General features: G+C 42.1%; 2 protein-coding genes and 1 non-coding gene across 3 annotated transcripts in view; 2 read left to right on the top strand and 1 right to left on the bottom strand.

The window, feature by feature from the left end:
• The window catches only part of LOC122425757 (putative 60S ribosomal protein L39-like 5), a 28,187-nt gene extending 16,375 nt beyond the window's left edge, over positions 1 to 11,812 (top strand). Inside the window, exon 4 of the mRNA XM_043444360.1 lies at positions 11,496 to 11,812. Coding sequence (XP_043300295.1) covers positions 11,509 to 11,664 — 156 coding nt within the window. The 5' untranslated portion in view covers positions 11,496 to 11,508 and the 3' untranslated portion in view covers positions 11,665 to 11,812. The remainder of the gene's footprint in view (positions 1 to 11,495) is intronic.
• Positions 11,813 to 18,537: 6,725 nt separating this feature from the next.
• Positions 18,538 to 27,117, top strand: part of MIB1 (MIB E3 ubiquitin protein ligase 1) — a 97,176-nt gene continuing 88,596 nt past the window's right edge. Inside the window, exon 1 of the mRNA XM_043444356.1 lies at positions 18,538 to 18,896. Coding sequence (XP_043300291.1) covers positions 18,668 to 18,896 — 229 coding nt within the window. The 5' untranslated portion in view covers positions 18,538 to 18,667. The remainder of the gene's footprint in view (positions 18,897 to 27,117) is intronic.
• TRNAG-CCC lies at positions 22,931 to 23,003 on the bottom strand. Its single transcript has one exon. It is a non-coding gene; the product is annotated as a tRNA-Gly (tRNA).

The raw sequence follows: 27,117 nt of genomic DNA, 5'->3' as shown, positions 1-27,117 counted from the left end.
GGCCTTTAAAAAATTTTTTTTTATTTATTTGGCCATTTCAGGTCTTAGTTGTGACATGCAAACTCTTAGTCAAGGCATGTGAGATCTAGTTCCCAGACCAGGGAAGGAACCCAGACCCCTGTACTGGGAGCATGGAGTCTCAGCCACTGGACCACCAGGAAAGTCCCTCTGCTGGCCTTTAAGAATCAAGTCTCCATGAGTTCTAAAGAGGCAAGAAAAGGAATTCTCTGAATAACCTTGTGAACTTGGAGGAGGACTTTAAGCCTCAGATAAAAGTACAGCCTTGACCTCTGAGTAGAATGTTAGCAGTGAGTTTTTCATAAGTGACGCTTATCATGGTGAGAAAATTCCCTTCTACTCCTAGTTTGTTGAAGGTTTTCATCATGAAAAGGTGCTGGATATTTTCAAATGCTTTTTCAGCATTAAATGAGATGATCATGTGCTTTTTTCCCCCCTTTATTCTGGTAATGTGCTATAGTTTTCTTAAGTTAAACCACCCTTGTCTTCTGGGATAAATTCCACTTGTTCATGATGTGTACTCCTCTTAGCACGCTGCTGGGTTAGGTTTGTTACTATTTTGTTGAAGATTTTTTTCATCCATATTCATAAGGGATATTGGTTTTCACTTGCCCTTTGTTGTGTTGGTTTTAGTACCAGGGTAAAACTGGGGTCACAGAGTAAGTTAGGAAATGCTTCTTCCTTTTTTATTTTTTGTAGGCGTTTGAGAAGTGCTTGGTGTTAATTCTTTGAATGTTTGGTAGAGTTCACCAGTGAAGCCTTCTGGCCCTAGGCTCTTTTGGGGAGAAAGTTTTTGATTTCTGATTCAATTTTTACTTGTTATAAGTCAGTTCACATTTTTCTGTTTCTTCTTCCTTTTTTTTGGCTGCTCCAGGCAGCTTGTGGGATCTCAATTACCCAACCAGGGAGTGAACCCTAGCCAGGGCAGTGAAAGTGCCAAATTCTAACTATTAGAACACCAGCAACTCCCCCCAATTTTTCTCTTCTTGAGTCAGTTTTGGTAGTATGTGTTTTCCTAGAAGTTTGTCCATTTTGTTTAGTTATCTAATTTGTTAGCATATAGTTGGTCATGAAACTGAAAGTCACTGAATCGTGTCCTACTCTTTGAGACCCCATGGACTATACAGTCCATGGAATTCTCCAGGCCAGAATACTGGAGTGGGTAGCCGTTCCCTTCTCCAGGGGATCTTCCCAGACCAAGGATCCAACCCAGGTTTCCCAAATTGCAGGTGGATTCTTTACCAGCTGAGCCACCAGGGAAGCCCATAGTTGATCATAGTATATTTCAATAATACTTTTTGCCTCTGTTAGATCCCCACTTTCAATTTGATTTTAGTTAATTTACATCTTCTTTGTTTTCCTTAGTCTAGCTAAATGTTTGTTCCTTTTGTTTTCAAAGAATTAACTTTTGGCTTTATTGGTTCTTTTGTTTTTCTATTCTTTATTTCATTTATCTCTGCTCTAATCTTTATTATCTTCCTTCTGCTAGCTTTGGGTATAACTTGCTCTTTTCTTTTAGTTAATTGGGGTATTGTTGTGGTTATGGTTTAGTCGCTAAGTAGTGTCAAGCTCTTGCGACCCCATGGACTCTAGCCCACCGGTCTCCTCTGTCCATGGGATTTTCCAGGCAAGGATACTGGAGTGGGCTGCCATTTCCTTCTTCAGATCTTCCAGACCAAGGGATCGAACCAGGTTTCCTGTGCTGCGGTGGTCTCCTGCATTGCAGGCGGATTCTCTCCTGACTGAGCCACCAGGGAAGCCATTGATTTGGGATCTTTCTTCTTTTTTAATGTGAGCATTTTCAGCTATAAATTTCTCTCTGAGCACTGCTTGTGCTGTATTCCTATGAGTTCTGACACATTTTCATATATCTTATTTTCTACTCTTTGGATTTCTTTGACTCACAGGTTTGAGTGTGATCCATTTCCACACATTTGCAAAATTTCCAAGTTTCCTTCTGCTATTAGTTTCATTCCATTCATTCCATGGTCATACAGGATACTGTGTATGATTTTCAATCTTTTAAATTTATCAAGATTGTTTTGTGGCTTAATGTAGACCTATCCAGGAGAACCTTTTCACGTTTAGCTGAGAAGAATATGCACTCTTGTTGTTGGGTAGTGTATTCTATAGATGTCTGTTAGGTCCATTTGGCTTATAGTGTTGAATATATCCTTATTGATCTTCTGTGAGGTTGTTCCATCCATTACTGACATAGCATATTGGAGTCTTCGATTATTGTAGAACTGTTTATCCCTTCAATTCTGCCACCTTTTAGGTTGATATATTTAGTTTGTATAGATGAATATATGTTTATAGGGCTTCCCTGCTGGCTCAGTGGTATACAATCTGCCTGCCAATGCAAGAGACTTGGGTTCAATCCCTGCGTCAGGGAAGATTCCCTGGAGAAGGAAGTGGCAACTCCAGTATTCTTGCCTGGGAAATCCCATGGACAGAGGAGCCTGGCAGGCTGCAGTCTATGGGGTCACAAAGAGTCAGACACAACTTAGCAACTAAACAACAACAGTATTTATAATTGTTATATCCTCTTGAAAGACTGACCTCCTCAGCAATATAAAATGTCTTTGTTTTTTAAATAATTTTTTACTCAAAGTTTTTGTTTTTATTTATTTATTTTGCTACACTGTGCAGCTTGTGGGATGTTAGTTCCCCAACTAGGGCTTGAACCCAGGCCTTCAGCAGTGACAGTAAAGAGTCCTAACTACTGGACTGCCAGGACATTTTCTAAAGTTTTGCTTTTGTCAGTCATTCGTCCAGCTATTCTGCTCTCTTTTGGTCACTATTTATATGTTGTAGTGGGTTCAACAATGATGACAAAAAGATCTATCTCAGTCCTGATATTTGTGTTCATGACCTTAGCTAGAAATAGGGTCTTTGCTGCAGTTGGGTTAAGGGTCTTGAGACAAGATCATTTTGATCTTAGGGTGGGCCTTAAATCCAATGATAGAAGTCCCTGTAAGAGAAAGGGAAGGGAATGTGAGAGACACACAGAGAAAAAGGCGATGTGGAGGCACAGATTGATGTGATTTCTCTACAAGCCATGGTATTCCAACGATACTAGGAGCTACCAGCAGCTACGAGAGAGGCATGCGATGGAGTCTCCATCAGCACCTGGAAGGAACTAACCTGGCTGGTGCCTTTATTTTGGACTCCTGGGCTCCAGCACTACAAGAGAATCTATTTCCAATGTTTTCAGCAACCCAGGTTATGGTAATTTGTCACAGAGAACTAATATACATGGAATATATTTTTCCATCCTTTCATTTTCCACTTATTTGTATCTTTGATACTAAAATGAATCCCTTATAGGTGGATTATGTTTGTTTTCTCCACTCAGCCAACCTCTGTCTTGTTTTTAAAAACAGCTTTGTTGTTGTTGTTTAGTTGCCAAGTCATGTCTGACTCTTTGTGAGCCTGATCTCAGTGAGGCAGTAGTGAGCCGTAGTATGAAGTGAGATCTTAAATCCCTGACCGGGAACTGAACCTGGGAGGCCTGAATAAGAACCAGGGATCCTAGCCTCCAGACAAGCAAGGGTTAGAGGCTAGAAGCTATTTTTCCCTGGACGGTTGCATTTATCATAGAGGCAGAAACTGTAAATGCAGGTACAAAGTTTATGATTAGAGACATAGCACAATAACAAGTGAGAGAGCATGCGGAGAGACAGTTTTAGTTAAGGCCAAAGCAAGGCAGAGATGCACAGTGGAAAAAAAGGGTCCCCTCTCAGCGAGGAGGAGTGCAGTGAAGAGGTGGTTAAGTCATTTATACGGGGCAGATCTTCTGGGTCTTTGTCTTCCTTCAGGCCACTTATCTGGTTTCTTTTTCCACCCCGCCTCCCCGGGACACTCCCCTGGATGTGCTTGCATCCTTCAGCAAAAAATGGATCTCGAAGTGAAGGCAAGGAGCAAGACAATTAAGGCCTGGCATTATTCCTTCACTTTTGACCCAAAAGGATCCTTTCTGAGGATGTGTAGTGTCTCCCTTGTCCCAAAGAGGGGGGAGTGGAGATCCCTTAGTCCTTTACTCAGAGTTTTGCCCCTCTTTGACTTTGCCATGACTGTTTCCTTGACTATTGCCACAACTATTACCCTAAGGTGTTTACAAGAGACGAACACTGGCTATTTATGCTGTTTCTGTTGTTACTTCCATTTCAGAGGGTAAAAAGGAGGCTGATCAAAAATGCCTTAACTGTACCCTACCCATCTCTTGCCTCAGAAAATTTTAACAGTCGTTAAGTATCCAGCGTGAAACCCACTTATTCATGCTCCATGAAATGTAAACAGGAAGCCAGTTGGTCTAACCTGGAGCCCATCTATCTCCTACAGCAATCCCATGGACTGTAGCCCACCAAGCTCCTCCGTCCATGAGACTTCCCAAGCAAGAATACTGGAGTGGGTTGCCATTTCCTTCTCCAGGGGATCTTCCCGGCCCAGGGACTAAATTCAAGTCTCCTGCATTGACAGGCAGATTTTTTACCACTAAGCTACCTAGAGAGCCGAAAACAGTTTTACTGAGGTATAGTTCATATACCATACAATTCACCAACTTAGAGTGTATAACTCAATAGTTTTTTGTATATTACATCATAAATTTGAAAAAATTATAAATTGACATAGTAAATACATATGCTGTTTTGTTATCAATATATTACACATAAAACAAACTCGTCACATTAACCATTTTTAAGTGTAAAATTCAGTGACATTAATTACATTTTCATGTAATTAATTTTCATGTAATCAAGCACATTTCATTTGCTATGAAATCATCACCGCTTCTATTTCCCAAATGTTTTCATTGCCCCGAGTAGAAACTCTGTAACCACTGAGCAGTAACTCCTCAATACTTTTCCACCAACCTCTCTGGTGACTTCTAATCTACTTGCTATCTCTATTAACTTGAATATTATAGGTGCCTCATATAAATGGGATCATACAATATTTATCCTTTTCTGTCTGGCATACTTTACTCATTATAATACCTTCAAGGTTCATCCATGTTATAGCATCAGAACATCACTTGTTTTTACAGCTAAATAATAGTCCATTGTATGTGTATACCACATCTTGTTTGTCCATTCACCTGTTGATGAACACCTGGAGTGTTTCCACCTTTTGGATATTGTAAATTACATTGTCATACAAATATCTGTTTGAGTGAAGGCTTTCAATTTCTTTGGGTATATACCTAGAGGTGGAATAGCTGGGCGACTTCCCAGCTGGAATTAGTGGTAAAGAACCTGCCTGCCAATGCAGGAGAGTTGGGAGACATGGATTTGATCCCTGGGTCAGGAAGATCCCCTGGAGAAGGGCATGGCAACCCACTCCAGTATTCTTGCCTAGAGAATAACCATGGACAGAGGTGCCTGGCAGGCTAGAGTCCATTGGGTTGCAAAGAGTCGGACACAACTGAAGTGACTTAGCACGCACACATGGAATTGCTGGATCATATTATAATTCCTGTTTATCAATTTATAATTCTTTTTATTGTGTCAAAATACACATAGCATAAAATTTATCATTTTAACCATTTTTTTTCATTCTAACCATTTTTAACTATACACTTTAGTGGCATTAACTTCATTTGGATTGTTATTCAACCATCACCATCACCTACCTCTAGAATTTTCATCTTCCTGTTAGAATTTCCAGTGAAATAGTGTAAGTGTAGATCATGGAGGTAGAGAAGTAACAGATAAGACAAAGTTTGTACAGTTTAGCACTTGGAATTATAATTGAACTCACTGTCCATTGGCAACTTTTTCTGTGATGGAATGCTTGAGAGGACTCAAAGGGTTCATGGGAACACAAAGAATTGCTGGAATTTATATGTTCCCAAGCCAACAGGAAGGTAAGGATTGCTCGCTCATCTTTCTGAGAAAAAAAGCAAAACAAAACACATCTTAAGATTTCACAAGAGTCTTGTTACTTTACTCAGGTTCTCACGGTTGGTGAACCTAATGTGGGAGGACAAAGGAAAAGAAGTGGTATTTGTTGGCTGGGATTGGAAGGGACCTGGGAAAGATGCAAGTGTGCTTCAGGTCCCAAAGACAGACTTTTTGTTTCTTTTTTTTTTAATTATTTTTGGCTGCACTGGGTCTTTGCTGTTGCTCACAGACTTAGTTGCTCCAAGGCATGTGGGATCTTCCAAGATCAGGGATCAAACCTGTGTCCCATGCATTGCAAGGCAGATTCCTAACCTCTGGACCATGTTGGATGCCCCCCCAAAGACAGATTCTGACTGGCAACAGATGTGTGGGGGCTGATAGTGTCCCTACTTGTGAGTGTAGGGACTCACAAGTAGAGTGCCTTCAACCCAGCCTGACACACAGGTCAAAGATTTTGGCTCCCTGGAACTTCCCTGGTGGTCCAGTGGTTGAGAACCCACCTGCAGGTGCAGGGGACATGAGTTCAATCCCTGATCCAGGAAGATCCCACATACTGTGGAACAAATAAGCCTGTGCACCACAAGTGTGGTACTGAGCCCACTCACCGCAACTACCGAAAGCCTGTGTGCAGCAATGAAGACAGCGCTGCAAAAGGTAAATAAATACATCAAACATTTTAAAAAAGGATTATGGTCCCTAATATGTATGCATTTCCGACAAGTTTGGCCACAGAAATACTTGAGCTGACTCCTCAGACACCTACCTTTGGTGCTTCTCAAACCTAAGCATGTTGGGATATATTTTTAAAAAAGAATCAAAAGCACTATTATGTACAAAGATGATTAACCCCTTTGTCTTACATGTGAAGTAACTGAATCAGAGAAGTTAGGTGATTCACTGAAGCTCACAGAGCGGGTAGCCTCAGTATTAAGGTTGAATCAGTGCCTTGAGTTCAGGGCTCATTTCATTCTATCACATTGTTTCTATTCAAAAGGCTGGCCCTATCTAAAATGTCAGATGATTTCCTCTAAATCTGTTTCAGAATTCAAACCATTTCAGCTTAAGCACTGGCATGATACATTCCAACAGAGTCATTAGTATTCATTTTCCAAAACACTCTTTTCTCTTGAGTATTTATTCCATTTTTCTTTGGCACTGGTGTCCTTGCTTTTATTGCTTTGGGTAGGGCTGACACCACATCTAACTTATGAGTGACATGACACCCAGATGGATCATGACCTCAGTGTTTGATTCAAGGATAGAGTTATTGTCCCACAAGGAGACTTTTGCTGAGACTGTTGGGAGGGGGTGGGGAACCTCTTTTCTGCCTGAACTTCTAACAGCAAGGATGAATGGAGACAGGAGCTTGAGGCCACTTTGACTACAGAGGAAGCCAAGAAAAGGAGAAAATGAGAGCTGGAGAAAAACTGAAGAAAGAAAATGAGAGCTGGAGAAAAAACTGAATTCGGAAGGTGTAGTTTGACTTCCTAAGTTAAAACACATATTAGTCTAGAACTTTTGTGGGTTTTTTTCCCCCCAGTAATATGATCTAAGAGATTTCCTCTTTTGGTTAAGCCAATTCGAGTTGAATTTTCTGTCTTTTGAGATGAAAAGATCCCAACTAATATAACATTGTTTTGATTGTTTAAAAATAATTTTAGGAAGGAAGAGAACGAAAGTCACTAGAGAATAACATTTTAAAGTATCGTATCTAATTATGAGTCAAGAGCTTGAATTAGTTAGGGTTGCTTTCAGCTTCAAGTTCCAAAAGCAACTTAAACAAAAAAGATATTTATGTCTTCATAGAAAAAGAAGTGTGTAAGCAGAAAAGCAAGGAAGGGTTGGTTAACTCATCACACCACATCACTGAGGGCCCAGAGTCCCTTCTGTGGGCATAGATTGGGAATCTCACTTAAGTACTTCTAGATCTATACAATCAGAGAGTCTCTAGCTCTGCTAGTCACAGATATGAATCATCACAGTGAAAAGCCACAGCCTTGCATCCAGTGTGCAGATATATGCCATTTTGCAGGTTCTTGAATAAAGAGGAAGTTGGATTTTCCTGAGAAAGCCCTGGAACAGCCAAAATTTTATCTTATAATTCTCCCCACTGTTTTCTCCCCTACTGCCCCTCCCAAAACCAGCAGCCATTTTCCCAATCAAGTGGGCACTAGGGAAGGGAAAATTCTCTTTAACGAACTCCTATATATTGGCTATGAGTAAGAGGACACTGGGACCCACTGATCAGAGCGGTAGTTTATGGATGTCACATGGTTAATCCACTCTTGTGTAGAGTGCATTGTACAAATATGTCAGCAAACCACCTATAGTTCGTTCCCTAGTTCCTGAATACATAGTTGGAACAGACAGGCTTGGAGACTGGAATAATATGCATATTGGCCGCCTGATCTATGGAGTGCAACATAACAGTAAGAAAGTCCAAACAGAAGTCCTGTAACTGCCCTTCCTTGTCAAAACAATAAACTCAAAGCAAATCACATCCCTAGGGGAACTGCAGAGATTAGTGCTGCCATCAGACTTAAAAAAGGCGGAGACAGTGATTCCTGTCACCCCTCTATTGAAGTTGCTCTTTAGCCTGCAAAGGAAGGTGCCTCTTGTGTATTATTATAAAATTAACCAGGTAGTGACTGAACTGTAGCTACTGTTTTAGATGTGGTCTCTAGTGGAGCATACCGTTGTGTAACTCCAACTATTGCTGATCTACAAAGAGTTTTTTTTCTCGGTACCATTTGACAAGCATCATTGCAAGCACATTGCTCATATCCAGCAGGAGCAGCTGCAGCCCTTTCATATCTTTCTTCAGGGCTATGTAAAGTCTACTGCTCTCTGTTATAATCTAGTTTACAGAGACCTTGATTGTCTCACCACCTTACAGAGAATATCGTGCTGGTCCACTCCAATAATGTCATTACATTAATTTGATTTGGAGGGCCAGAAGTGATAAGAACCCTAGATGCCTTAGTAAGACACATGCTTACCAGTGGATAGCAGATAATCTCTAGGAAAATTTACATCTTATCAATTTAATGAAGTTGCCAGGAGTCTAGTAGTCTGCGGCACATAAGAATATCCTGTCTAAAATATAAGGCAAATGGTAGTTTTAGCTGCTAAAAAAGAGGGAGAAACACTTGAGCTTTTTTGTCTTTTAGACAAGATATATCACATTTATATTGCTTTGTATAAGCCAGTCTTGAGTAGTTCCTAAAACAAGAGAAAACTTTGCCGGGCAAGCTTCTCTGTCACGTGGGCCATATGAGCCAGCAAAGCCTGTGTTGTCACATGTCCGTCACAGACGGTCATACAACATGGATCCTCTGTAAAATGTTAATGGTAGAATCCCAATGCGAAACTCTGAGGTTTTAGGTCAAAATTAAGTCCTCTTCTGTTGATAAATATTTTTCCTTTTGAGAAATAGCTTCTGCTTTATCCTGAGTTGTAGTTGAAATGAAATGCTTGACCATAGAACACAAACCGAGATATATGCTTTGAACATGTGACAAACATATGGTGCTCCCATACTCAATAGGCTCAGGAACCAAGGTGTCAACATGGCTTTATTCATTTTTACACTATTAAATAACCATCCCCCAAAAAACTGTTTTGATTCCCATTTCTACATCTGTGTGTTTTATTGGTTGAAAGAACTTATTTTTCAAGTGAGGAATGTTTCCACCAGAAAATACCAAAAATATCTCCACTGAATTGGAGGTTGAGACAGACACTTGAACACTTGGGGATTTTCAAGACTGAAGACAAAAGGAGAAGGGGATGACAGAAGATGAGATGGTTGGATGGCATCACCGACTCAACGGACATGAGTTTGAGCAAACTCCGGTAGATAGCAAAGGACAGGGAAACCTGGCATGCTGCAGTTCATGGGGTCACAAGGAGTCGGACACAACTTAGCCACTGAACAACAACAAATTGACAAGCACTGAAGAGGGTTACTGTGTTGACTGAGTCATGGGTTCCGATTTCCAAGTGGAAATGGGATTCTTGCTACAGAAAAGGTTAAGAAAGACCTGCGTTTGGAATCAAGAGATTCTTTGAGGCATATTTCAAAATAGTACACATAAATTCTAGTAAAATTTAATGGTAGACTACATGCATTAGGGCTCTCCAGAGAAACAGAGCCAATAGGATGTATATATATGTAAACACACACACATAGCACAGTTCTCAGGGGTGTGGTGGGTCAAAGAATCTGCCTGTCAATGCAGGAGACGTGGGTTTGATCCCTGGATTGGGAAAATCCCCTGGAGAAGGAAATGGCAACCCACTCCAGTATTCCTGCTTGGAAAATCCCATGGACAGGGGAGCCTGGCGGGCTACAGTCCATGGGTTTGCAAAGAGTTTGACATGACTGAGAGACTGAACACACACACACACACACACACACACATTTGTCTTCATATAGATAACATATACAAAAATATAAAATGTACTATTAATATATGACAATGTATAATAAAATACACATCTTTGTAATAAAGAGTCCAATTATGAGGAATTGGCTCAATGGATTACGGAGGCTGAGGAGCCCAGAGATCTTCAGTCAGCAAGCTGGAGATTCAGGACAGTTAATGTGTTCAGTCTGAGTCCAAAGGCTTGAGAACTAGGAAAGTTGATGATATGTGTCAGGTCCAGTTTAAAAGTCCACAGACTCAAAACCCAAGAGAAGTTGACGTTTTGATCTAAGTTAAAGGACCAGGAAAAAGCAAACAAACAAACAAACCAATATCGCAGCTGAAGTAGTAAGGCAAAAGGAGTTCCCTCTTATTCAGACTTCTTATTCTATTTAGGTCTTCAATTGTTTATAAGAGACCCACTCACATTAGGGAGGGAAGTCTGCTTATCTCAGTGTACTGATTTAAAGGCTAGTCTTATCTGGACACACCTCACAGAGACAGCCAGAATAATGTTTGTGCAAATTTCCTGGTCCCCTGTCAACAGTCAAACTGACACATAAAATTATCACAGTAAAACGACCCACTGAGGACTGAGAGCAAAGTCCTTCAAAAATGAATACTTGAACCACCTGCCAGGTATGGGACTACAGTCAGCTGACTTGTTGGCAGAGGGAAAAGGAAATATGAACTGTGTAATGGAAAGAGGGGAGTTATAAACATCAACTATGGTCTTGTGACCAGTAACAGAAATGAGGACAGTAACAGCTATGCTTATTTTCATCCTTGCTTGTTGCATTAATTTCCAAGAGATGCCATAAGAAAGTATCACAAACTTGGTAGACTAAAACAACAGGAATTTATTCTTTCACAGTTCTGGAGGCTAGAAGTCCAAAATTAAGGTGTTGTCAGGGCTCTGCTCTCTCTTTGAAGGCAGTAGGGAAGAATCTTTGCTGGCTTCTTCCTGGTGGCTGGTAGCCTTTGACCTTCTTGTCTTACAGGGGCATCACTGCATTCAACCTCTGTGTTTCTTGTCACATGGTCTTCTTCCCCATACATTTGTGTGTCCACATCTTCTTTTCCTTCCTCTTGTAAGGACACCAGTCCCTCTTTTCTCTTCTCCGCCATCCTATGTGCGGTTGAGTTCTGTCCGCACCATGTCTTCTCACAAGACTTTCAAGATCAAGCAATTCCTGGCCAAGAAGCAAAAGCAGAATCGTCCCATTCCTCAATGGATTCGAATGAAAACTGGCAATAAAATTAGGTACAACTCCAAGAGAAGACATTGGAGAAGAACCAAACTGGGTCTATAAGAAGCCTCACATAAAAAGTGGCACACATGTTAAGATCACTTATTTAAGCAGCCATATCACAGTGAGAACATCACTACTGTAATGCTTGGCTCCTGATGTTTCTTATTTCCTCACTATCAGTCTGAGACCAGTAATAAATATGATACGTCACGTTGGAAAAAAAAAAAAAAAGGAACCAGTCATTGGATTCAGGGCCCACTCTATTCCAGTATGACCTAATCTTAACTTGATTACATCTATGAACACTCTTTTTTTCAAATAAGCTTGTTTCACAGGTATCAGGGGTTATCTTTTTGGAGGACATAATTAAGTCTGCAACACTTACATATGAAACCAATTATTTTCCTCCTTCTCATTTCCCAGATTAATTTTTTTTATTGAAGTCTATTTGTCATGCAACATTATATTAGTTTCAGGTGTACAACCTAGTGATTTGATATTTGTAGATAGTGCAATGTGTGCTAAGTTGCTTCAGTCATGTCCGACTCTTTGTGACCCTATGGACTGTAGCCCTCCAGGCTCCTCTATCCATGGGATTCTCCAGGCAAAAATACTGGAGTGGGTTGCCATGCCCTTCTCCAGAGGATCTTCTCAACCCAGGGATTGAACCTAGATCTCTTGATTCTCCTGCATTGGCAGTCACGTTCTTTACTACTAGCGCCACCTGGGAAGACCATATGGTGCAAAATGATTATCAAAATAAGTTAACATCTGTCACCATCCAGTTACAGTTTTCCTGTGATGAGCACTTTTGAGATCTACTCTCTTAACAATTTCAAATAAGCAACACGATATTTAAAAATTTTTTAAATTTTATTTAGTTATTTTTGGCTGCGCCGGGTCATTGTTGCTGCGTGTGGGCTTTCTCCTGTTGTGGTCTGAGGGCTTTTCACTGAGGTGGCTTCTCTTGCTGAGGAGCACGGGATCTAGGATGCACGAGGGCTTCAGCAGTTGTGGCTCAAGGGCCCAGTTGCCCTGAGACATGTGGGATTCTCCCAGGCCAGCGATCAAACCCATGTTCCCTGCACTGGCAGGTGCACTCGTAACCACTGGACCACCAGGGAAGCCTGCAATATGGTATTAAGCCATAGTTGTTATGCTGTACATCACATCCCCATGACATTTATTTTATAACTGGAAGTATGTACCTTTGACCTCCTTTACTCAATACACCCACCCTCCAATCACTGTTTTTGGCAACCTCCAATTTATTTTCTGTAACTATGAGAACTTGTTCTTCTTCTTCTTTTTTTTTAAAATTCCATGTATAAGTGAGATCACATATTATTTGTCTTTCTGTTTATTTAACTTAGCATAATGTTCTCAAGGCCCATCCTTGTTGTTGCAAATGGCGAGATTTTATTCTTTTTATGGTTGAATACTATACCATTGTGTTTGTGTATACACACATCACATTTTCTTTATCCATTCCTCCATTAATTGACCTTGTGCTATGTTGTATTGCACAACTGCACAGACACGAGAGTGACTAAGCACAGCACATGTTGTATTGTTGGGTCTATGTGCTAAGCCGTGTCCGACTCTTTGTGACCCTATGGACTTTAGCCCACCAGGCTCCTCTGCTTATGGAATTCTCCAGGTAAGACTACTTCAGTGGGTTGCCATTTCCTTCTCCAGGGGATCTTCCTGACCCAGGGATCAAACCCAAGTGTCTTATGTCTCCTGTCTCGGCAGGTGGATCCTTTATCACTAGCGCTACCTGGGAAGCATTGGTGGTTGTCTGAGCCTTCTCTCTTTTCTCTTGGTCTGTCTAGGAAAATGTGAATTTCATTGGTGGTTGTTTACATTAAAATGTAGGTTACAGTTTATCTAGGAGGAACTGTGGCTGAACTGGAATTAATATCTCTCAGATACAAACATGGCAATAGACGGGAATTTGTGTCTTCTCTTCTTGGGGGAGAGAGAGAGACGGTGCAGGTATCTTCATGTTCAATAGAATAGTTGCATCCTGTGTGGCAGATGTGTGATGTTACTTCTTTGCTACCTGTAAGTATTTAAGTACAGTAGAGTGAGAATAGTGCTGAGTACCCCAGAGGGTAGACTATTATTATTTGTGAGAGATCACTGATGAGAGAAGTCATTTTGGTTTCCTGCTTCTGAGATGGAGCTTACATCAGCTTCTGGGTTCCTACTCAAGCCGTGCGGTTTCAGGGATTGCAACAGCAGAGTGTGTCTGTACAATGGTAGGTGACTTTGGGCTCCCGGTCTCCTGCAGCTTCAGTGAGCATGGGCCCCTGACTTCCTGCAAAATAGTAGTTGTTTCAACACCAATAGCTTCAATGGCACAGTGGTCATGGGTCCTTGGTAACATTATTTTCTCTTCTAGTCCTGAGGGATAATGTTCTCCAGTATTGTCTAATCTCATCTTGCTTCTGTATCCCTTTGAAAACTTTTGCAAACAATTGACTGCATTCATTAAATTCCTTGTCTGAGTATTTAGCATGTTTTGTGTTTTCCTAAGTGGACACTAGCTGATACACTTTTCTTGGGCACCCAACTAAGCTACATTTTTCCTCCCTTTAAGTTACATGTGGCTGACTTCTAGGTGATGGTATATAACTGAGTGATATATGCTGTTTGGGTCCAAGACTTGAAAAGTGAGTATGCAACCCTCTCTACTTTTCCTCCACTTTCTTAAGTGCGACATAGATAACTTCAGGGGATGGTGGAATAACAGAATAAGTCTCTGGATGGCCATGTGGAGGAAAGCATTAGGCTATTATATGAATGAGAAACAAAAAATTGTATTTGAACCTTTATGTGCTTTGGTGTCCATGATAGCAGATGGTGTTACTCTAGCTGATAAAGTTATTTTCCAAATATTATACATTTTTGCTGACTATAAAGCAGCCACAAATGCATTCATAGTAGTAGAGCAGCAGGTGAATGGCAAAATTACTACATTTCTGGAGCAAGGATTTATTTAGTTTACCTTACTTATGGTTGGAATAAAAATTGTACTATTTTTGAATACCCTAAATGTTTCTGAACAAATGGGAAGATAAGCCTACATATGTGCAAAATGACTGGCATATTTGGAGATGTGCATATGTTCTAAACATGACAAATACATGTATGACACAGTGTTTTCCGAAGTGCGGTGTGCCTACTTTGGAGACTAATTTAAACATCTAGGGATGCAGAAGATGATCCACTGGTGTGAAAGAAAGTATGAAAACTTTTCTATTTATTCAGTATCTTATCCTCTTGTAATGTCTATTTTTGAGTATGTTACATAACATATAACATGCTACCACATATATAAGTTATACAGTAATAATTACACATATTGGAAGTACATGTTCAAAAATTTTGCACTGAAAATGATCCATGAACAAAAATATTTAGAGACCACTGGCAAACTTATTTAAGGGCCTTGAAGTAGTCTTAGTGACATGATAGTGTTATAAATTCACAGTGTATTTAACAAGGTAATGGATGTATAGGAGAGTGTTTAATATATAGAAATTCATCTAGTATTACATGGGTTATAGCTTTTGCTATTTTCTTAACTTTCTCTGAAATCCTGGATGAGTTATTTAATTAGTGCTGGTCTCATTTCTTCTTATCAAATATGGGGATTAGGTTAATTTGATTAATTGTGCTCAGTGGTACTCCAAAAGTTTTGATGAGTTTCTATAGAGCAAAGGTAGGAGGCAGGGAGACTACAGGAAGACTCTAGACAAGACTTCCAGCCTTGCTCTATTACGTCAGCTAGGGTACTTAGCTCCCATTATAGGTCATACTACAGGGTAAGAACAGGAAGAAAGGAAAACCGCTGGGCTAGATCACTTCTTAACATCCATTTCCATTTTAAGGGCAAATAAATTTCAAAACTATTATAACTAATCTCTGGTATTGAGAATAAATGCCTATCTAAATACTACATGATGTCCTCATAAGTATAAAACTCCTGGGTGAGATAAACACAATCAAACATATGGAAAGTCATTATCAATATATTGGACTTGATGTAAAATGCAAGGTTGTGCTATTAAGAGTCTTAGCATCTCAGTTGGCTTTTTCGTGAGTTAGCTTACTTTACAAAGTCAACCACAGTATAACTTGTGCTGTGGCTATATTTTTTTCTAAAATCTTTTCATCAACTTATGAATGCATGTCATGTGATTAATTTAACTGGTTAAAAAGAAAAGAAGGAACCCAGCGAAGATCCCAAGAGAGGAGAGTTGGCAGAGAGAGAATAGCACATTTAACACTTTCAGGATGAAAATGCTTTAAAATAGACTAGATATTAGGCTGGTCTATTTTGAACAAACACTTTAACTGTTAATTTTCTAAAATAAGCTCTGTTTGGTCTTTGGGATTCCATATGGTATTTTCCTGTTTTGAACATGAAAAAGTAAGAATATTTATTTCGCTACATTACCATTCATTGGTTATACCTTACATCTCATTATTTGATTTGGCCGGAGTACTCCTTGATCCCTTGACACTCAGGAAAAGTGACAGCAAGCTGACTTCACATCTGTGCTGGGCTGTGAACCACTTATTTTAAAACCCATACACCATAATGTCATTTAAGTAAAAGCAGCCAGAGACCACTCTTCAATTCAGTTTAGTTCAGTCGCTCAGTCGTGTCTGACTCTTTGAGACCCCATGTATCGCAGCACGCCAGGCTTCCCTGTCCATCACCAACTCCCGGAGTTTACTCAAACTCATGTCCATCGAGCTGGTGATGCCATCCAGCCATCTCATCCTCTGTCATCCCCTTCTCCACCTGCCCCCGATCCCTCCCAGCATCAGGGTCTTTTCCAATGAGTCAGCTCTTCGCATCAGGTGGCCAAAGTATTGGAGTTTCAGCTTCAACATCAGTCCTTCCAATGAACACCCAGGACTGATCTCCTTTAGGATGGACTGGTTGGATCTCCTTGCAGTCCAAGGGACTCTTCTCCAACACCACGGTTCAAAAGCATCAATTCTTCGGTGCTCAGCTTTCTTCACAGTCCAACTCTCACATCCATACATGACCACTGGAAAAACCATAGCCTTGACTAGATGGACCTTTGTTGGCAAAGTAATGTCTCTGCTTTTTAATATGCTGTCTAGGTTGGTCATAACTTTCCTTCCAAGAAGTAAGGGTCTTTTTATTTCATGGCTGCAATCACCATCTGCAGTGATTTTGGAGCCCCCCAAAATAAAGTCAGCCACTGTTTCCCCATCTATTTCCCATGAAGTGATGGGACCAGATGCCATGATCTTAGTTTTCTGAATGTTAAGCTTTAAGCCAACTTTTTCACTCTCCTCTTTCACTTTCATCAAGAGGCTTTTTAGTTCCTCTTCACTTTCTGCCATAAGGGTGGTGTCATCTGCATATCTGAGGTTATTTATATTTCTCCCGGCAATCTTGATTCCATCTTGTGCTTCTTCCAGCCCAGCGTCTCTCATGATGTACTCTATATAAGTTAAATAAGCAGGGTGACAATATACAGCCTTGATGTACTCCTTTTCCTATTTGGAACCACTCTATTTTTCCACGTCCAGTTCTAACTGTTGCTTCCTGACCTGCATACAGGTTTCTCAGGAGGCAGGTCAGACCACTCTTACAACCCTCTTATTTTGCTGTGTTTTGTGACTGGGGGCCGAATTATGTAACGGACAGGCGTTGTTACAATGGGTAAGGTGCTTGTAAACTCTTTCCAGGGACTTGTGCTGCTTGGGGTCTACTTACCCCTCTGACTCCGTATAAAGGTAAGACACACGTCATTCGGAACCATTCTGCTCATTTTAGAAACACACCACTGATTACCCACGGCGGTCTGAAATGCTTTCAGTTTACATAAACAAAAATACAGGTCTCCCTTAATCTGTGTCATAATCTGCCCTATTCCTCGCCTCGTAAAAAGGAAGACTAAAATGTTATGTAATCCCAAATTCACACGTAGTACTATCAGGCCACGCTAGAACTTAATGAATTAAGACTGACCCAGAGAGACTCCGTTTCAGCAGCCCGGGCGGCATCCGGAGCCTCACTTCCTCCAGCCCCACCTCCAAGCTGTCCAGACGTCGTGCCCCGCCCCCTCCCGTCACAGCCAATGGGACACGCCGCACCACCGGTCCGCCGCGACCACGGGGAGCCGCCCCTCCTTTGCCCCAGACTGGGGCGGGGCGTCTACTCCTCCCTGCTCCAGGCTGCGCGCACGCGCACTCTCACAGGGCCTGGGCGAGACGATTAGGGCTGGATTTTCTTCTTCCTTTCCCCCCTAGTTGCGTGACTTTCTCAAAGCCGTACACCGCAGTGTTACTGAGGGTCCCTTTCCTAATCCCTCAAAGGACGTGCTGCTCCGGCCTTGGGTGTGCCAGTACCCGGATGTGGAGCCGTTCTCGCCCGGCGGGGACTCTGTGGCGGGGCGGAGCGCGGCGGCGTGCGCGGGGGCAGAGAGAAGGGGGCCCCTGGGCCCGGGCACTCGCCGGACGCCGGGAGGTACCATCACCGCCCACGGGGGAGGAGGCGGCGCCGGCGCTCGGGTGTCCACCCCGGGGCGAGGGCCCCGGGGAGAAGATAGGCCGGCAGTTAAGCTTGCTCCCCGCCGCCCGCGCCGTCTCCCCCGGGCGAGCCTCCCCCGGTCCCCTCCGCTCCCCGCGCTCCCGGTCGGGGGAGAGCGTGGTTTCCTGGCGGCCGTCGCTGTAGCCCGGCCGGGGAGCCCGGAGGAAGCGGGGGAGTCCCCGCCCACGGCCCCCTCCCCTCTGCCCGCCCGCCGCTGCCGCCGCCGCCGCCGCCTCAGCCTCCGAGCCGCTGCAGTCCGGCCTCCAGTCCGAGAGGGGGGCGCGGCGGCGGCGGCGACGGCTAGGGAGCGGCTGCGGGCTCGGCGGGGACCGCGGCGCCGCCCCCGTGAGTTATTCCCACGTTCCCCGGGGCTCGCTGCCGCCCCCGCCGGCGCCGAGAGTCCGGCCTGGGCCCAACTCCCTTACGGGCCCCCCGGCGGCGGCGGCGGCGGCGGCGGAGCCCGCGGCTCGGGCCCCGATGAGTAACTCCAGGAATAACCGGGTGATGGTGGAAGGGGTCGGGGCCCGCGTAGTGCGCGGCCCGGACTGGAAGTGGGGGAAGCAGGACGGCGGCGAGGGCCATGTGGGCACTGTCCGGAGCTTCGAGAGCCCCGAGGAGGTGGTGGTGGTGTGGGACAACGGCACGGCCGCCAACTACCGCTGTTCCGGGGCCTACGATCTGCGCATCCTGGACAGCGCGCCCACGGGTAAGGGCGGCCTCCGGGGCTCGGGGCCTGCGCGTGGGGCCCGGGCGATGCGGGGTGGGCCGGGGAGCGTCGGGCGGCCTGGGCGAAGCCCCGAGGTCCAACGCCTCCCCCGCCGCGCCCGGCCGGAGGGAGCGGCTAGGGAAAGAGCCAGAGGGAATTTTAGGTTCCTTACCTGGTAAACACAAACTTCCAGGAGAAAAGACCCCCCTGCTTCCCTTCCCTCCGCCCAGTCCCCAAGGGAAATGATGGCTGCACCAGTACAAGGATGCCTTCAAGCCTGGAAGGCACAAAGCGCCGGGAAGACAACAGACCCCTCCCCTCCTCCTCCAGGGAAGGGATCTGGAGAGGCCTGTCCTGTAAAGCCATTGAAATTAATCAGCCGCCGAGTGATAAGTGTCTGAAGGGAGGCTTGCTTTGCCATATGGTGTTTCGTTGGCCGGTAACAATTGCCGTGGGGCCGTTGGTACCTCGGTTTTGTTGGCGATTCCCTTTCTTCCTCCTCTGACATGCAGAAAGACGTGGAGTTCAGTAGCTGAATGCCACTTCGTACCCTGTGGACTGCTTTTTCATCTTAATTGTTTCGTTGTGTATCTTTATAGCAATAGAAGGAAAAACAGTCTCAATATTGAACCCTTTCTTTGTGTTAAATACTTTCTCAAGTGGAAGATAGGCATAGGGCTCACCAGGTATCTTTTAACATCTCAGTGCATCTGTAAGGTTAAGGCAGGGACTTATCCATTAACAGGGCTCTGAGTCATTGTCCTCGATTCACCAAGTTTCAGGGAACTGTTGGTTACTGATTCTAGAATTTTTCTATAATGTGATCACCTGAAAGCTTGCTCTCAGAATAATTTAATCGAATTCATTTTCACGTAGATTTATCCTTGGGACCCTGTTCAGTAGGAAATAGCTTCAGATTTCATATTTGATAGTTTCCAGCATGCTTTAGCTATTTCTAAAGCTTTATGATTGAGTTTTGCAAAACCTAACAGATCCTGAAATGGGTGCATAGTTATTGTTAGCAGCCAGTAGAAAGGAAATTAACACAAAGGCAATTCAGTTATTGAATAGATAATGCCTGGAATTGTGTTTCTTAGCTGGTTGTTTAAATGTTGCAGAAGATTTATGTGCAGGGCCAAAAGAAAAGATTTCCCTGTACAGAAAGGGACCACCACTGTGTTCCTACAGAACACTCATTGCAAGCATTTGTAAATATCAATGTATTGTAAATCTGCCACCCTTTTAAACAGTGTTAAGAAACTACTGTTTTATTCTCTTCTGTACTTCTGCTTCTTAACTTAATAGTACCTATTATTGATTGTTATACTGTGCTATGCTAAGTTGATGCAGTCGTGTCCCACTCTTTGCAACCCTGTGGACTGTATAGCCTGCCATGCTCCTGTGTCCTTGGGATTGTCCAGGCAAGAATACTGGAGCGGCTTGTCATGCTCTTCTCCAGGGGCTATTCCCCATTCGGGGATCGAACTTGCATCCCTTATGTCTCCTGCATTGGCAGGCAGGTTCTTTACCACTCGCGCCACCTGGGAAGCCCCTTAGTGATTGTTCCATGTTAGCAAATATAGATAGGTCTACCTTATTATTTCATAGCTGCATAATATTCCTATGATTGTATGCAGTACTTTATTTAACCAGTGCTGTGTTGATGGACATTTGTATTGTTCCAGGTCTTATTTACAATGGTGTTCTGAATAAGTCCTTGAACATGTATATGCAGGTGTATGGAGCACTTCAGAAGTGGAATTGCCACATTAAAGGGTACATATATGTAACATTTTGGTAGATGTTGACTAAATGCCCTGCAGAGACATTTTTACCAATTTGCCCTCCTAACAACACTGTATGGGGCATATTCTTGTTTCTGGACACTCTTAATTAAAATTTTATCCTGCTAGGGCAAGCTAAACTTTGACCACAACTCAACAATTTGAAGACATCTTGGGATCCGTAATGATAGGTTTATGGGGAATTTTAAATATCTCTCCAGGGTAAAGGTAAAGTGTATCAAATCCTGTACTGCAGCAGGTTTTGAAGGGATATTCCTGTTCCCTGTATGTTTTATAGTATGGAATATATCTGTCCTATAAATAGTTATATTGTGTAAAAACAGGTATTTTTCAGAGGTTTAAAAATCTTAGTTTACAAGATAATTTTACACATTATTTAATCTATTGGTATGTATCAGTTCATCTTGTTCATCGGATGCTGTTAGCAAACATTTTTAAAACCCCTATAGAAAATTAGTGTTAAGCAAATAAAGCAAGAAAGTAAAGTTTCTTAAAGAAGAAAACGTCTGATATGTTAAAATGTAGAATAGTCCTGTTTACTGTTTGGGACAAGGTTTCTCAGTTTTGGCACTATTGCTGTTTGCAACTGATTAGATAATTCTTTACTGGAGGGGGCTGCCCTGTGCACGCGCCTCTACCCGCTGGTTGTAGACATGATAACCCAGAGTATTTCAGATAGTGCCAGGTGCCTCTTAGGGAGCAGGATTGCCCCCAGTTGAGGATATGTGCTTATGTGGTAAAAGTATACCAAAAAGTAATAATAAATGCCAAACTTATTTCTTTCAGGTGTCATATGATAAGTTTGAATTTATGGCTAGGATAGTCAGGCTTTGAAAAGAGGAGCATTTAGTGTATATTTGAATGATATAATTTCTCTCTTGTATCCAGATATACTTGGTTAATTTATATAGTGAGTAAGAGGATTGTGGAAATATGTATGTTACTGAATTCGTTGGGAGTTAATTTTGGGAAGTGTGTAATCAAGTATGTATAGTCAACATTTTATCATTTGGGTACTGACTTTATAGGATTGGGGAGAAATGTATTTTTACTCAGTGCTCGTTTTTTGGTCACTTGACCTCAGTGTTGTATTGTTACCAGAGAAAGACTGGAGAAGATAATTTGTGTTGCCTATTAAAGTTCTTTCTACCCTCTTGAGTATGGATAGTGAAAGAAGTATAAATTATTAGGTTTATTTAAAATCAGCTTTTGGTATTGTTGGTCCAGGCTGTGTTGGGGTGGTTCTTTGTCCTTTTCTTCCACCCCTAGCAAAGAGTGCTTCTTTGGTCACACGTGGACCAACTCCTCAGACGTCATTACTCAGTTGAAGGCCTAGAAGTGCTCACTCTGGATAAAAAGTGAAGTCAATTAATAAGCCTCATCATTTCCTTTCTGAGTCCCCTTATTTCTCTTCTGATCTGTTTCTAGAACTACAGGAGAAAAGAGTGTTATCCAGGGAGAGAGCCTTGGGAAAAAACAGGACTTGTATGAACAGTGTTTGGGGAGTAGGATGCCAGACCTGGAAAGGATGAGATATTGTGAGATGGTTTTTGCCAAAGGCATCTGAAAGGAAAGCTTGATTTTCCTAAACAGCTATCTATTTTGAAGACTTAGGTAACATACCTTTTCCTTTTTTATCTTCATCTACTAAAGCGATGTTTTTTTTTTTTTTTTTAAAGCGATGTTTTAAATGATGAAAGTCCATCTAGTTTTTTTTTTTTCATCTAGTATTAATACTCCCTGTAGATTGCAACTTGGTTGAACGAGGACCTCAAGAAATCAATTTGAAGTTCTCAGGAAATAGCTACCCCTCTATCAGTACTTGTCAGAGAATAAGCATGCGGGTCACCTGGGAACCTTTAAAAATGCAGATTCTGATTCACTAAGTGTGGAATTCAGCAAGAGTAGTTTAAAAGCTCCCAGGTGATGGAGATGATGCTGGCCCATGGACACGCTTACCTGGTCTTAGTTGTGGCATGTGCTTAGTTGCTCAGTCGTATCTCACTCTTTGCGACTCCGTGGACTATGGCCTATCAGGCTCCTCTGTCCATGGGATTCTCCAGGCAAGAATACTAGAGTGGGTTGCCATGCCCTCCTCCAGGGGATCTTCCCCACCCAGGGATCGATCCCAGGTCTCCTGCATGGCAGGCGGATTCTTTACTGTCTGAGCCGCCAGGGAAGCCCTAGTTGTGGCATGTGAACTCTTGAATTGCGGCATGTGGGGTCTAGTTCCCTGACCAGGGATTGAACCTGGGCTCCCTGCATTGGGAGCACAGAGTCTTAGCCACTGGACCACCAGGGAAGTACCCTGTAATGCTGTCTTAATATATGGTGGTGGTTTAGTTCCTGAGTTGTATCCAACTCTTGCAATGGACTGTGTAGCCTGCCAGGCTCTTGTGTCCATGAGATTTCCCTAGGCAAGAATACTGGAGTGGGTTGCCGTTTCCTTCTCCAGGATCAAACCCAGGCCTCTTGCATTATAGACAGATTCTTTACCAACGGAGCCACCAACTAGAGGCTTATCTCTGTGGTTAGATTAGATGTTTCTTTCTGGCTGTGTCTCTGGGTAGCCTCCCACAGATTCCCTCCTCCTCCTCTAACTGCTGGACAGTGTGATTGCACTGTACCCTATGCTCCTTTCTGCTGCCACAGGTATGCTGGTTGTGATTGGCTTTTGCATGAGATTATTAGTTGGAGGGGAAGGAGTGTGTGTGTGTGTGTTCTTGTATCTCCATTTTCTAGCAAAACCATAGCTCTGGATGAGTATTTTCTGAATAAATTGCTCTTTTCAAAGAGCTTTGAACTCATTAGATGTGCAGTTGGATTCCTAACACAGATAAAGAGAAACTCAGGCTTGGAGAGATGAAGAAACTTGTTCAGTCCCAAAGCTGGTGAATGGCAGATTATAGGGATGAAAACTCAGTGAATTCATTGCTTTTCCCCATCATTCTCTCTTCTGTTCATAGTAGTTCAGAAATGATCAATGTTTGTACTACTTTTCCTGAGGGAAAGTTGACTAGAAAATTGAGATGAATTGTTCTAGTCTGTGATATGGTTGTTTGATTAACTTAGTGTAACACTATTGTTGGACATTAATGGTTTTTCTGTATGTGTATCCCACATGTAACATGTAATCCAGCCCTATGGGACCCTCCTTTAAGCCTCTTATGTTTAAATAATCCTGTTTTTTCATTGTTTTCCCATTTTTAGAAGTGGTGGATTGGTGTGGTTTCCTGTCTGCTGACTGGACCCTGATTAATGCAGTGTGTTTACCTAACTCAGTCTTATGTTTCTATTTCATTTACCAGTTAAGTAAACATTTTTATTGAAATTTAGCTGGTAGTTTTCCACCTTTTCTGATCCTGATCATTTCTTACAAACGAATTGGAAGGTGTTTCACTTTTATATTTTGAATAAATGAATTCAGAATCCACTGAATTTAAGATGAAATAAAAATGGTTTTCTTTTATGGATGCAGATATTAGAGTTTATTGGTGACACATTGTTTCAGCATTGAAGACCACATAATGAGGGAAGTATCTCCAGATGTCACTTTTCACCTTGCTTACTCTAGTTCCCTTTGGACTGCATTTATTTTCTTATTTCTTGTCAAACATCACCTTTACCTGGAGGGACAGATTAAATGGTATAATTAAAAAAAGTATATGTGTCTTCTAGGGAGCATACTGTTAGCAACCACTTTTCATTCTAGAAAAGGTGTGCAATTTGGGAATACTTACTCTTATTTTGTAGGAAAAAAAAGAAACTTATTTTTGATTTTGATTTTTAAGCACTTTATCTCAAGAGAATCAACATGTGGTTTTATACCAGTAAGATGTATTCTGCAAGTCTGCATAACTATGTCTTAGTGTGCCAGAAGTGAGCAACAGTGTTAGACCCTCAGCTGTCAAACTCCCACCCATCCTCACTACACCTTGTATTGTGTGTGTGATATGATTTTTTTTTTTTTTCAGTGACCCACTGAGGGTGCTAGTATCAGCTGAGTAATGTATAATTACTAACCTAGTTTCATTCTTAGATTTTTAGAAAAAACCGTAAATATGAAAGTTTTAATGGAAGTCCATACCCTTTATTCAGAATGCTTGGGACTGAGTTTATAAACTTTTGGATTTTAGAGCTGTAATATAGTATTTGCCACAGAGTACATATCTCCCACTTCCAGGTCCACAGCAGCACCTGTCATATCAGATACCCCAGTATTTCTGCAGAAAGTGTATGAATAATTATACTAAGGGAAAAACATCTGCTTCACTGAATAATGCCGAAGCCTTTGACTGTGTGGATCATGACAAACTGTGGAAAATTCTTAGAGATAGGAATATCAGACCACCTTACCTGCCTCATGAGAAACCTGTATGTGGTTCAAGAAACAACAGTTAGAACCGTACATGGAACAATGGATTGGTTCAGAATTGGGAAAGGAGTACATCAAGTCTGTATATTTTCACCCTGCTTATTTAATTTATATGCAAAGTACATCATGCAGAATGCTGGACTGGATAAATCACAAGCTGGAAATCAGGATTGCTGGGAGAAATTTCAACAGCCTCAGATATGCAGATGTTATGACTCAAATGGTAGAAAGTGAAGAAGAACTAAAGAGCCTCTTGATGAGGTTGGAAGAGGAGAGTGAAAAAGTTGGCTTAAAACTTCAGCATTCAGGAAACTAAGATCATGGCATCCGGTCCCATCATTACGTGGCAAATAGAAGGGGGAAACATGAAAACGGTGGCAGATTTTATTTTCTTGGGCTCCAAAATCACTGTGGATGGTGACTGCAGCCATGAGATTAAAAGATGCTCCTAGGAAGGAAAGCTATGACAAACCTAGACAGCGTATTGAAAAGCAGACATCACTTTGCTGACAAAGGTCTTTGACTATATGTCAAAGCTACTGGTTTTCCCTGAATATTCATTGGAAGGACTGATGCTGAAGCTGAAGCTCCAGTACCTTGGTCACCTGATGTGAAGAGCCGACTCATTAGAAAAGACCCTGATGTTGAGAAAGATTAAAGGCAGGAAGAGAAAGGGGACGACAGGGGATGAGATGGTTGGATGGCATTACTAATTCAATGAACGTGAATTTGAGCAAGCTCTGGAAGATGGTGAAGGACAGGGAAGCCTGGCATGCTGAGTGACCGAACAAAACAACAACATAGCGTTTTGTTCATTCAGATCAGGATTGCCGCTCATTTACAAAAAACTTGAGACTTTTGGGATTTTGGAATAGATAAGAGATTGTGGGCGTATCCCTTCCATTTCAAAGCACCATTCTTCTGTATTTCCTGGGTCATGTACCTCACTTTGGAAACTGTTGTACTGAGTCACCAGACAAGAGCTTATGCATGTTAAGTATCTGTAGGGAAATGGCTCTTTTAGAACATTCGTCATTCTCCTAAGCCCATTTCTCTGCTCATATACTTTCATATGTCCCCATGGCCAGTTTAGCTTGCCCCCCACCCCCTTTTAAACTGGGATGTTTGCATTGCAATAAACCACCTCCTCAGACTGAACTAGGAACACAGAAACAATTTGATCTTTTCCCCATAGATAGCTCTGTGTAAATAGGTTCTTATGAAATAGTCTGGTATCTAAGTTACTTTTATAAGTTCATTTCTGAGGGAAAATGATCCTGAATTCTAAACAACTGGCTTTTAAATGAACTTGTAGAACACAACTAAGATAAGGTGGAGTTTAAACTAATGGAGGAGATAATGGAACGTAGCAGGTAGTCCACTCACTCACTTCTGGCTTGGAGTGACTTTGGGAGCATATTTACTTTTGTAGATGCTTGCTGTGGTTAGGATTAGTTTATATTCTGTATGCATACTCATGATAAGAGTATATGGCTTTCCCCCAGGAGTGGGTTTATCGTCTTGATGATAATTTTTTTCCTAAAAAAGCAAGAAATGGGGTGGAAACTTCTGATATTAAAAAAAAAAAAATCATTATTTGAACTTTGGGAGTTTTATAGGGCTAGTAGTAGTAATAAATCATGAAAGCTTGAGATTGTAATGTTTTACATAATGGTGCCTTGCTTACCTCCCTTTCCCAGTCTCTCTTCATGGAGTAGTGGAAAATGCACTGGGTTAGTACGGAAGTTAAGGTGTTTGTTCATTCTCTATTTCCTCATGTGGACTTGTTAACTAGAGGGACGGACATTGACTGAACTCGCATCGTGTCAGAAACTGTGCTAAGCTTTTTACATACTTTATCTCATTTAGTCCTCATAAAAGTGTTATTTGATAGCCTTCATTTTACTGATGAGAAAACAGGCTATGGGAAATGGACAAGTTTGCCCAAGATTTCATAAGTAATTGGTTGAGGTTGAGGTTCACATCCAGGCTTGTCAGTTTCCCCCCTTCCCCATACTTTATAACATTAATCTCTTTAAAC

The sequence above is a fragment of the Cervus canadensis genome, chromosome 23 (assembly GCF_019320065.1).
Source record: "Cervus canadensis isolate Bull #8, Minnesota chromosome 23, ASM1932006v1, whole genome shotgun sequence".
Classification (NCBI taxonomy): domain Eukaryota; kingdom Metazoa; phylum Chordata; class Mammalia; order Artiodactyla; family Cervidae; genus Cervus; species Cervus canadensis.
Note: the sequence above shows the minus strand (reverse complement) of the source record. Positions and strands in the feature narration are given on the sequence as shown.